At 41.7% G+C, this 12,899-nt stretch overlaps 2 protein-coding genes across 2 annotated transcripts in view; one reads left to right on the top strand and one right to left on the bottom strand.

The window, feature by feature from the left end:
- Positions 1-9,067, bottom strand: part of LOC142786787 (corticotropin-releasing factor-binding protein-like) — an 81,744-nt gene extending 72,677 nt beyond the window's left edge. The window contains exon 1 of the mRNA XM_075884435.1: positions 8,874-9,067. Coding sequence (XP_075740550.1) covers positions 8,874-8,987 — 114 coding nt within the window. The 5' untranslated portion in view covers positions 8,988-9,067. The remainder of the gene's footprint in view (positions 1-8,873) is intronic.
- The window catches only part of LOC119172824 (uncharacterized), a 203,846-nt gene that overhangs the window by 83,063 nt on the left and 107,884 nt on the right, over positions 1-12,899 (top strand). The window lies entirely within an intron of this gene.

Genomic DNA, 12,899 nt, shown 5'->3' with positions numbered 1-12,899 from the left:
CCTCCTCTTCCTTCATTTCACCTTCCCACTTCTTCTTCTCAAGCTCACTTGCATTTGTCTCTCTTCCTCACCACTCTATACTGCACGAGGCTATGCTATCTTACACTGATATATTGCAGTATACTATGCTGTATCCTATCCTATGCTATGCTATGTTATGCTAGTGTGCCTAGATATCCGGGGAGTTAAAACACACTTTCAGAACTAGAGTGCGCCGGCTCGAATGCCTCTTCTGACGTTTTAAATGTGAAGCAGCTCTTTGAGTAGCTTGTGTGACGCTGTCCGTTCGTCCACACCGCTCCCCTCGCCACAGAGGTCAGAAAAATGCCAAATAGGTCATGCTCTCCAAACAGTGCGCGGTGACGTCTCTATCCCTTGCACACCGCGCTGTCGCCGCGTGCAAGCTTCACTCGCTTCACCCTCTGCACCACTCGCAACACTCGAGCCCACTCCTCCCGTGGGCATCATCTCCCTCACTCCACCTTCCTCCATCTCTCGGCCAGGAGCCACGAGCCGGCAAATGTGCGCGCTGTGCGCGCCTCAAGAATCTCGTGGCGGTGACAATAGGGACAGCGCACCACTGCTCGCCGCACGATCACGCTGACGGGTAGCATGCCGTCGCGGCATGCTTCCCGTGTGCGCATACCTTTCCTGGCTGTCACCGGCGTTGCGAGAGTCAGCGAAGTTGATCGCGTTCGTGAATGGCGACTTCAACAAAAACGAGACGCGAGCCAGGGAAGTCTAACGCAAGCGTTAGCAGAGGAAAACCAGCGACACCGACAAGGTGCAAGTCAAGAACACTGATCGTGTTCGAGAATTCGAGAATACAGACGGTGCACGGGTAACACTGGCGACACGCTACCCAAGGAGGCCGAGCGCAGGCGTCTTCAATACATCCCGCCTGCCGTGTCTTTGTGTTTCAAACAAACGTTTACTCCAGTGAACACTACACCGAGTTTTGCTTCAAACTGTTCTTCCAGTACCCACGTCGACGCCTGTTTCAACCGGGTCAATGTCGTGCACACCGCTGCTGCTTCGCATCCTATCGGGGCTCCCTTCGGGGAGATGGTGCATAGTTTTAATCCCTTTCTCCCCCTTTTACTCCTCCTCACCATGACATATCTCCTCACCACGCTGACTTCCCTTGCCCACCCCACACTACAGTATGTTATACCAGACTATGTTTGCGCTGCTAGCATTTTTTGATATCCAGATGGTTAGAACGCTTGGCTTCGTATCTAGGCTATGCGGGATCGAATCTTACCTCGTAAAAGATTTTTTGGGATGAACATTTTCCACTTTCTATTTCAACATATATTTATTTGAGCCTCTTGGTTTGTGCACCTCGTTGTTCATTTGTTTTTTATTTCATTCTCCGCTCGTTCTCAGGGTCCTCCTATTATAATTTCTTTTGCGGTAATCCAGTGTTCCCTTTGATGAGTAATGAGTTGTATGACTTGCCGTAATTTTGTGGCACATGATCGCTGATGATGATGACGGTTTTCATACGCAATCGCAACAACCACATACTTCACGTCGACCCAAGAGACCTCTGTTATTAAACTTACACAAAGAACACGCTCCATTATTTATCACCCACAATGCTCTAGAAGTGCATGGGAAGGGGCGAAGTTCGTCTATGCGCTGAGACAAATCTTGTGAGGGCAAATACAAAATTAACATTGCCAAACAAAGTAAAAAACGAGCCCTTAAGTTAACACATTTCTTTAGTTTATAGCGACGGTATCATTCTGACACACTTGATGTATTTAGGTAGCGTGCGAGGTATTATTCGTCAGACACTAGCTCATCATAAGATCCCGTGCTACGTGACGCCAACATGCACAAAAGCACGTTTTACACTCACTCTAACGGCTACTGGCAGCGCTGACTGATGTTGCCCCATTTAAATGATCATGTACGCAATATAAAGGGGATGGAGAATTGACCGCCACCATAGAGCATCGTAAATGTTATTCTAAAGACGCAGGTTTGGTCTCTGTAGGCGCAAGCTATAATTTTGTCCATTTTTCACTCTTCAGATTTGCACTAAAATTAATTCTGCAATTTTTCAATGACACTTTGTAAATTACCAAGTGTGTTTGGCAACTGCTTGCACTCATTGAGACGTGGATGATCAGAATGGAACGTGGTGCGCGCGTCTCCTTTCTGGCATTATTGGACACGCCGGGCGCAGCGGCACTACGCAAAGCGCGAGCGCTTAGTCGGATGCGAGGCATGCTACGTTGGGCACCTGGCGACGTGCCAGAGCACGAACGGACGGACGGTGGTAAGCATGAGACAATAAAGGTTTTCGACTTGATAGCAGCTCTTATACTTTCATTGGTATCATTTTGTGTCAGTTATTACTGTTTTAGCAGTTATATTATTCTGATACGTCTGGCGTATTCATCTACCATCTTTCCAGAAAGGTTTGGTACATTTAGTCAGTTTGCAGTGAAGGAAGCAAGCATATATGAGTACCGCCTACATACATACATACATACATACATACATACATACATACATACATACATACATACATACATACATACATACATACATACATACATACATACATACATACATACATACATACATACATACATACATACATACATACATACATACATACATACACACATACATACACACATACATACACACATACATACATACATACATACATACATACATACATACATACATACATACATACATACATACATACATACATACATACATACATACATACATACATACATACATACATACATACATACATACATACATACATACATACATACATACATACATACATACATACATACATACATGCATACATACATACATACATACATACATACATACATACGTACATAAATACATACGTACATACATACATACAAATACCCTAAATAGCATTCTTCAGAAAGTTCCTCAAGTTTATTAGTCGTAAAACTTTGCGCGAACATGTCTGACTTCCAGATATCACGAATTTATACTTCCAATATTTTCCTCGCTTCTTATAAATCAGTCAGCATCATGGATAAAATATATAAAAATAAAAGTACGAGGGTAAGCGATAGGCATACTTTCGTCACTTATAGTATTTCATTTGCATCATAAACGTCTGCACATTTAAATTTTTATATTCACTTACGTGCACTACGAGTTCGCTTAAAGCAAAAAAAATTACGTAACGGTCTTTCCTAATCAAACCGTCGCTTGTGACGCAACGCGATCTTAATCGTGCCTTTCTCATGGGTTCGCGGTTTTACACCGTTGTTGCAGATTTCTTTGTCTACACACAAATATATACTTAACTGTTCCACAGTTCTGAAATCTCATATGCAACTCATTGTAAAATAGCATAAATATTCACCAAACTCACACCATTTTTGGCTTGGGCAAATAAACACACCTGCTATATGCAAATAAAATGCTGTGAAAAAAACGGAAAGTTCCTGTGATTCTATTACGCATTCAGGAGCATAAGTATGCAAAAATTTAAGTATCTGGGGCAGGATAGCTGAGTGATAAATATAATCTAGAAACACAACCATGCTTTCTAGGCTGATGCGCGTAAGCGTTAGGAAGAGTTTGTAGTTTTCACTAGGTCACGACCAGCGTGCGACCAGTTTCTATTATCGGCAAATCTCCCATCACGGAAGACCTGTTCACACCTTTGAATTTAAAGCTGAGCATGTTCACGTGCAGAAAAAAAAAGTTCAAGCAATGAAAATGACACAGACATGGGAACTGCATTCTATTAAGGTTTCCCTGTGATTCAGTCGTCTAGAAATTAGCGCAGACCACGTCTTTCTCATCTCGTGCATTAACTTATCTTCTTAACTTTTTTTATCAGTGCACGGCTCTTTCTCGTAATCCCAGGGATAAAGCGTGCCGATATTTACGTGGTCCCGCACCACACGCGGGACGATTCAATCTCGTGATAAGCCGCACCCTAATTCTTAGCACTTTATCATTTAGAAGTTTGTCCCAGCTTCAAAAACAAAGAACGTTTGTTCTCGACTTCAACGAAAAGAAGTAGCATCAACAGATAACGGAAAGTAATTGAAACCGAAATTAGAAAACCTTGGACACATAATTTTTCAATAGTTGCGTTCGACAGTGATCTTAGATTAAACCTTGGTTTGCCTATCGTACTTAGTTTCGAATACTTTCATCAAACGTATTGGTGCACAAAGGGAATCCAGGCTTTTGTCACAAAAGAAACTGAAATAGAGAAAATACGGGATTATGTTTTACACTGTCAACTGAGAAAGGCCCAGTAATGTCATTAAGCCATAAATAATAATAATAATAATAATAATAATAATAATAATAATAATAATAATAATAATAATAATAATAATAATAATAATAATAATAATAATAATAATAATAATAATAATATGGCGTTTCACGTCCCAAAACCACCATATAATTATGATAGACGTCGTAGTTGAAGGCTCCGAAGATTTACATTAGATACACTTTAAATTATGAACAATGTAACCACGAAACCTCTTGGGGAAGTTGAAAGTAACATGCTCCTGATACTCGCCAGCCCCCAAGAAAGGAGGATTGGGGCGGTATTTTGTCCTAACGCTTTGTTTTCTCGGCGTACGCGTAAGATGAATCCACAAAACGTGTGTTTCGCGATTTACAATATACTAACAAATTCTACTTCACGAGACGTACACACACAACGAACCGTGCGTCTGTGTACCTTGCTTCATCCCATCAAGGGTGGGTGAAAGTCCTGCATAAAGGCGCAGTTCACTTTATAAATAGTTCGCTATAGGGCAAAGATGAAACAGAAATCTCCTGTATCAAAACTTTATTAAAGCTACGTCCACCCCTCAGCTTTCCCAAATGGCAATAAGGAACAGTTCCGAATCTCCTCTCGGTAATTGGAAGGCTTTCATGTACTGTAAACAAACAAATAGTAATAAATATTATTACTCTGAAGGGAGTAAAATCAGCGAGGAAGATATTACAATAGGAGTAACAGGAGATTGGCAGAAAATTGTTGCGCTATAAACAAAATACGTTTTATACTGTTGGTAAACTTCGCTTAGCAAGGCGTAGTGCCCAACACCCTAAGCTTCGAAACACTTGGAAAAGAAGTTCACATAAATTTGGGCGTGTTGTAAGTACTATGCTACACTGGTTAATTAATCAAGTATTATGATCATTGAGATTAAGAAAAAGAATGCAACAGAAGTTGTCTAACTATAATTGTCGTGGTTATTGCGTATAGCCTTGCTGTGTCAAAGTGTTTCCCTTATTTGTGCCCGTATTGGTCTGAACGGCCACTCGACGATACTGAGTCAGCGTGTCTGAAATCATGTCGAGCGTCTCTACGCGCCTGCTTGCACGGACAAAGTTCTTGTGAGCATCGCGCAAAACGCGCAAATGATTTCAGTCTCTCTCAGTGCGGAGTGCCTCATAACCATCCTTGCTTTGCAACTTAAAACACCAGGGCACCTTTACTCCTAACGTGTGTTCTGTTGTCTTTTATTTCTTTCTTTTCCGTTTCTTTATTCCCGTTTTAGCGCTCTCTTTTTCCTGGCTGCACCTCAAAAAGCCGGCACGCGTTCTGCATCATCTCCGTTTGCCCTTTGGCAGCTGTCAGACTGCCTTTTCCCGCTATCCTTCTCATTCTTTGCACATCTGTTTGTATCTGCATAATAAGTAACAAAACGATGGCGGACGTGGAACACCAGAAGAATGGTAGTCCAAAGTTCAGCAGCTTTTCTACCTTTATCTATGATATACCGCCATGGGGATCAAGAGGTGCAGGAACTTAAATATGAATAGCATGGTGTCCTTTACTTCCCACGCAAGGATGCAGTTAGAGCAGATTGGCTGAGAACGCACCGTGCGACTCGTCTCGTTCGTCTCTGTCTCACGTAGCAGAGAGCTGCTTTAGCGCACTCATGTATAGAATGAAAATACTGTACAAGTGTTCACTTTTAACACGATGACATATGAGCACACTGAAACATACAACCCCTTTTTTTCATTAAAGAAATACCATGCGCAAGGTACGCAGGTGTGCTATATCTCGAGACATATACTCTAATAAACTTCACACTTGCAGATAGTAAGTACTGTTTTTCTCATCTCTATTGCCAGGTATGGTCGTTAAATATGTCGATCTGAATCCAACTGATTGGTTGTTGTTGTTCGAGTGAGGAGTATGATTTATAATGTGCGAACGAATGTTATTTAACTGCTGATGATGTAAGGAAGCCATACTGAAAAAGCAACATGCAAAAAAAATTGAATAAGAGGAGTGCCCGAGTTAACATGCATATTTATTTGCATGTGCATTCCTTTCCCTCCAAATGCTTATGGTGTTCTTAAAGTATATTTTTCTTGTTTTTGCTTTCTTGCTTTCATTGTGGTGTGCGGACGTAATTTCTTCTGCAATTTTGTTTTGCGCTGTTAATAGTGTTCTATTTACACTGACTTCTTTCTTTGTGGTTGATATTGTTGCTTAGCTTCACTAGCATGGAAAGCTAGGATATGTCAGAGTTGCCTATACGAAAATTATCCGGTCATAGTTGTCATTACCTCTGTTTTTATCCGACGATTTTAGTACGCTTGTTGGCCGAGGATGAGTACGGGCCAGAATGCTTACAGATCTCTACTGCTTTCGTTGGCCAGAAATTGTACGGATTGGGTATCATATATCTCAATAGGAGATATATGATACCCAACGTAACGCACTATAACGTCAGTAAGTAAGATAGTATAGTTTAGTTTATATTGTACCGTTACGAAAAACAAGGTACTTTCGAACATGAAAGCTGATCTGGTTTCACCAGAATGCTTACAGATTTCTACTGCTTTCGTTAGCCAGGAATTGTACGGATTGGGTATCATATATCTCATTAAACGATATATGATACCCAATCTAACGCACTATAACGTCCATAGGTAAAATAATATAGTCCAGTCCATAATGTATCATTACGAAAAACATGGTACTTTTTAACATGAAAGCTGATCTGGTTTTATGTACAAGCACTCCTTAGAGAGGCACAGTTTGGCAGTACACTATTTGCTTGTTAAAATTTCATTCAGAGTTTTGATGAGATGGGAGAAATTTATTCGCATATGTGCATAATTTAGCTGGATGTGTAGGTCCAAGTCACCGAGATTTTCAATATGCGCGTAATTTTTTTATAAATCTTTTTACCGCAATCAAAGTATAGATAGCCTCCGGAGCACAAAAGTTCATCAGATAGGACTTTGCTACCTCTTAATGTCCTGTAAAGCAATAACTGTAGAAAGCACTGAGTGCCTTCCCTCTCGTGTTATTTTTGTTCTCTATGTGGGTGTGCTTCATTCTTCCTAATTTTTTGCGTAAAGAAAATGAATACGCACCAACTTGCCTAACTGCCCAACTTGGTACGACAGCTGTATGTTCGTTCTCTAAAATATTGTTCAGGAAACGCACTCACTGACTTCTAACAGAACAGGAAATTGAAAGCGAGCAAAAAAACTGGCATAAAGTCATCGCAAGACCATACTACTTCTGTTTGACAGTGTTGAGATTAACTGAAATGAGTGTGAACAGCTTCCTTAAGTCAGAGCTGTTGTTTGTTTACCCGTGAATTTCGCTTTTTGAAGTTGAAAAAAAAAAAACATGGGGCAGGTGTCCGATAAACTTCAGTATATAGAAAAAAAGAAAACATGGGGAATCAGGACTACGATACAAAAGGTGGCTAAAAAAACTGGAATTTCGCAAAAGAGAGAATCAAATAAGGGAAAGCAGGGAGTTTAACCAGAAATTGGGGCATCTGGTTTGCTAGTTTAATGTTCTTCTTATCGAGGTCAAAGGAAGTGTTGGGTTGTGCGGACAGTACACATCACGGTGCGAAATCCAGAGTGAATTTTCCCACCATTTCCGCAAACAGGGAGAAAAGAAGCTTTAGGAATATCAAGGGGCCCAAAGCTATACGAATGAGAAAGAAAAAAATACAGACACAACTACAGCTATGAGGCAATCGCCTTGGTTGCTGCTGGCATAAGCTGATCCAATTTCCAGGATTCAGCGAAATCAGCGGTAAATTAAACTAGCAAAAAAAGGTAAATGGTGACTTGCTTCTTTTGTGTGGCTATTTTCTTTCTTTAATAATATTGGCGCCACTATGATGTCTACAACTTTTTGCCCCGAGTTGCGGCACCTTACGACCAGCAAGTGTTTGGTTAGTTGCCTGAAAATTGAAAGCGTATGAAGTTTTGAACCGTTGTTTCTCTATAACTTAGGGGCAGAAATGGATGAAACACAGAATGAAAGGCATCATTATAAATAAAAAAAGACATCATTCGATGCTATTGCTTAGCTTAAAGTACGGCCCTATGACATCTCAGACATGAAAAAAGAAAAGAAAATACGAAAGATTACGTAAAGGTTGCCTCGGAAAACGTTCGGAACATTGGAAGTTCATAACATACTGCAAGAAATGGGGTGGTGAAACGACTATTGACGGAAAAAAATATAATGTGAGGGTGTCACACCAAATCGCTATAAGCCGTCAGTAAACGGCGAAAGCAATGGGAGTCAGCATATAAAAAGTATATGTATATTGCTTATAGTTCATGACGGTATCCCACTTTAACACTATCACGATGAAATAAACTTTATTTTACTTCAAAAAGAGAATTCACGCGCGACTAGAAAACCGTGAACTAGAAGGCCTACTTCTTTTGATAAACTGTTCGCGGGCAGCGCAACAGGTAGGCGAGGTTCAAACTTTTACGTAGGTCGTCAGCTCTTCATTTGTCTATCAAAGTTGAAAACTTCGCGCCAGTTATTCTTTCGTGAGTACCCGCGCGAATGAAGGTCGTACCTTTCCCAGAATGGGCGTTGCGACGGCGACGCCTGTGGTCTGCATTGAGGTGACGCACCAGAGCAGAAGGAGCCCGACATGCACCAGGGACATGGCTCGCGCCGCCACCAGCATTGCGCTCCCCTTTTCGTGCGCTCCGTGCGGCGCTGTCTCGGCGTCTGATGCTGGCGTGCCGCTCGGACTCCGTTCGCGGACGGGCCCCTCCCTCGACGGCTGCGTCCGGTGCGCCCTGAGCGGCCACCTCTCCCCAAGATTTGCTGGATAGCGCGCTCCCAAACTCCCTCGCCGACTGCGCAGGAACAGCTGCTGATCGGCGCGAAAGTACTCCCCAAGACTCCTTCTCTGTCGCGGCTTCCCGAAAGTTGGGTGGAGAGAGGCGCGTGGCAGCGGGGCGGCCCGTTGCGCCGGCTTGTTAGTAGTCGCTCCGTCCGGGATACCGCCTGGAAGCTGCAGACTCCTGTTCGCGCATTTTCGACGGAAGCGTGGCACCAAATGTTCACCGCATTTCTCGCGGGGACCATTGAACTGACGGGAAAAGTTTGGGACTTTTGCGCAAACTCAAACGACACTAGTAATCTGAGGCCCACGCTTTGTATCTCTTGACACTGTAAACTGTAGCTCGTTGTCGATATTTCGTACTCTTTGGTATCGCAGCCTTAGTTCGCTATAGCAACCAGTGCAACCATCGGAAAGCGGATTCCGGATCACTCAGCGACTCAGTTATCTCCAAAATTATGGTGGCCCGGAATTGTGGAACGGCGTCTTTTATCCGTCTGCGGTGTCCCTCTCTTCAACCGCCTCGCCATTTCTTCATTTGCTCCCTTCCAAACCACGCCAAGTCTCGAGACGTGATTCGTGGTGAGACGTGGGCGAGGGTGACGTTGGCTAGAAGGCCTCGTTGACGAAAGCCCTGGCGTATAAGTTAGTTAGGAACTTTTTCCGTGACGTTGCGATGAAACGTTAGTAATTGCTTTACCTTTAATATATGGCCGCGAGGAGCGCCTTACAAATTGTTTCTGAATATAAAGGGCATCTTAAGATAAAAGCGTGTTACGCGCAAAATTATAGCAGGTTCTGTATTCTGCGATTATACAGGTATGCTCACCTGGTTCTCTTTAGTTTAGCCTATACGCCTTAACTCACTGGCCTGCAGGCCAACAGGTTTGAATGTCGTGTAATTCTTTTATCTTTATCGTGTCAAGTTCACTTTTATTTCGCAAGTTCATATTATTGTGCATTTGCATTGTGCACTGCCGTAGTGTCCCGAATGGCAATAAACGAATGAATGAATGAAGGAATGAATGAAGGAATGAATGAATGAATGAATAGATAGATAGATAGATAGATAGATAGATAGATAGATAGATAGATAGATAGATAGATAGATAGATAGATAGATAGATAGATAGATAGATAGATAGATAGATAGATAGATAGATAGATAGATAGATAGATAGATAGATAGATAGATAGATAGATAGATAGATAGATAGATAGATAGATAGATAGATAGATAGATAGATAGATAGATAGATAGATAGATAGATAGATAGATAGATAGATAGATAGATAGATAGATAGATAGATAGATAGATAGATAGATAGATAGATAGATAGATAGATAGATAGATGAAATTTCACAAACTCAATAAAATTATGAACCCCTTTGCGTGTATTTCGTGTATTTTATTACCCCTTGTATTAGATATGTTGACAGAGATAAACATAGGACACCTTTTAAAACGACAGTTTTTTCTCTGAATTCTAGAAAGCAGAAATTTGGATCTGCCTGCCTGTTTGTCTGTCTGTCACAAGATTTAGCCACCCGGACAAATTTTAAGCTCTTGCTGAATGTCCAGCTATCTTGAAATGGTGCCTGCATTCATACTTGTGAACATTGTCGGTCAAAAAGCAAATATTACGCATATCTGAGACACAACATGAATACTACTAGGTGTGTTCCTTTACTATAAAGTTCAGGGATACGTAATTCTAAAACCTCTAGTGTTTTTATGCTGCGCTGAAAATGCGACGCTATGCACGAAGGAAGGCTGACGAAAGACTATCGTCTTTCGGCGAAATTGGCAGCGATGCACCCAGATACGTGGTCATTTTCTTTTCAGTACAATGTAATCAAATTGAGAAAAAAACTGCACGTCTGTCTCACGTACATATTCCTTTAGTGTCATAAGAAATAGTTACAAATGTACGGCAAATAATACTCGAGTTGTCTTTCTGTGAGAGGTATATGACAGCATCTTTTCACGTGGCGTACGTTCTGTGTTTTAACTGCGGAAATCAGTGTAAAAGTAAAACCATGGTGCTCGTTTAGTTTTCTAACCAGCTCTCATATTTTCGTGAAAAAAGGTGTTATGTTGACTTGGCCATACTCACTGCAGCATGTGTTTGTGTTGTGTTTTTAAAAAGATGAAAAGTTTTGTTTTTTTTTCTGACAGAACAAACAATGGTGCGAAATATAGTGTCCTCACTGGCCTTTCAGTTCTTTCGCACTATTTCTAGCGAGAGTAGGCTAGAAAATGAACCTTCAAAAACAATGCTGTCAATATCTTCAGGAATTAAAATATTAGCCTGATCAAGTTCCATCGTCTGATTAGAAATGTTTAACATGCCAAGTAGAAATGACAGGACAATGCTTTGTGCTAATTGGCACCTTTTTGTGTTGTGTTCCCTGCCTTTGGTCAATGAGTTCACTGATTCTGGAATGGTTTCACTGCCGCTGTAGGAAATTTATTTCGTGTATCAGCTCACATAGCGTAAGCGTCAAATTAGAGGTCATTGTCAATAGTCAGAGCAACTCCACTGGCACAAGCCCCATCTGTGTGTATGTGAAGGTGTATCTGCAGAAGTGTATAGTGGTGCCACTACTGGATTCTCAGTTTTCAAAAGTGGTCATTGAGAGTACTTAAGAGTTCTCTTATGGTTAGTCTGTCTAGCACACCACCTTTCCTATGTTCAATGTACAAACTTGATTTAAAGTCTTTTATGAGACTAGCTGATAGTGAACAGTAAAACGTCCTACACGTGCCCACCTGTCAAACCCACGCTCATAGAAGTTCTTTTCAATTATATATAATTTCACATATGTGGAGCTCTGCGCGCGTCAGCTTCAAGCAAATTAGCACTACATGCTGCTTGTCATAAGTTTGCTAAGAACATGAGGTTCAGTAATACTGATAGCTGGGCGTACTATATTTAAACTTTTTTTAGCGTGCACAGAACACAAGGACAAGTGTTCTGAGTAGGCTGGAAAAGGAAAATTAAAGATGAAGTTCCTTTTATGAAGCTAATAAATAATGAATACTTAATACAAATCCGCATCTAAGAGAAATAATCTCATTTTAGCGTGGCTTTTCATGTCACAACGTGGGGCTAACTTCATTAGGCTCACGTTAGTATACATTCATTAGGCTCACGTTAGTCTTGGAAAGATCTCTTCTTGTCTTCTTTGGGTGCACTAGCGTAACGATTCGAAATATAGTTCACGAAAAAAGGTATCAGTACACGAGGAACCGGCAGCACGCCTCTGGTTGTAGCGACCCTGCTTTGCCTGCCTTTTTCAGTAACGATCAGGAAATTATTCTGAGGCCCCATCACCAAGCACACCATCTGTTCAAATAAAATATAAAGACTAGAAAATGCTGCTTCACCCATGACGTTCTGTGTATTATGAATTCTTCGCGTAATGAAAGAACACCGCGAAGGTACAACGCCAGCACCATCATTTTCATCTTCGCTGCCCTCAACGGTAACACGGAGGGTCTCAACAGGCAATCTGTTACGGTGATGCTGTAGAGACTGGTTTCAGATAAGATCATCGACATCAGAGGCAACCCACGTGAGGGCTTCATTTCTGTAGATATTCCACATGCTGTCGCACTGACCAGACTAAGCGAGGTCACAGAGCAGGGTGGAATCAACGTCCGCTCCCGCTCCTACATTCCCATGGGCTCTAACGTTGTCACCGGCGTCATCTACGACGTTTACACTGTCAATCTCAGCTCCGAC

Source organism: Rhipicephalus microplus, unplaced genomic scaffold (assembly GCF_043290135.1).
Source record: "Rhipicephalus microplus isolate Deutch F79 unplaced genomic scaffold, USDA_Rmic scaffold_32, whole genome shotgun sequence".
Taxonomy (NCBI): domain Eukaryota; kingdom Metazoa; phylum Arthropoda; class Arachnida; order Ixodida; family Ixodidae; genus Rhipicephalus; species Rhipicephalus microplus.
This window is presented reverse-complemented; position numbering and strand designations above follow the sequence as displayed.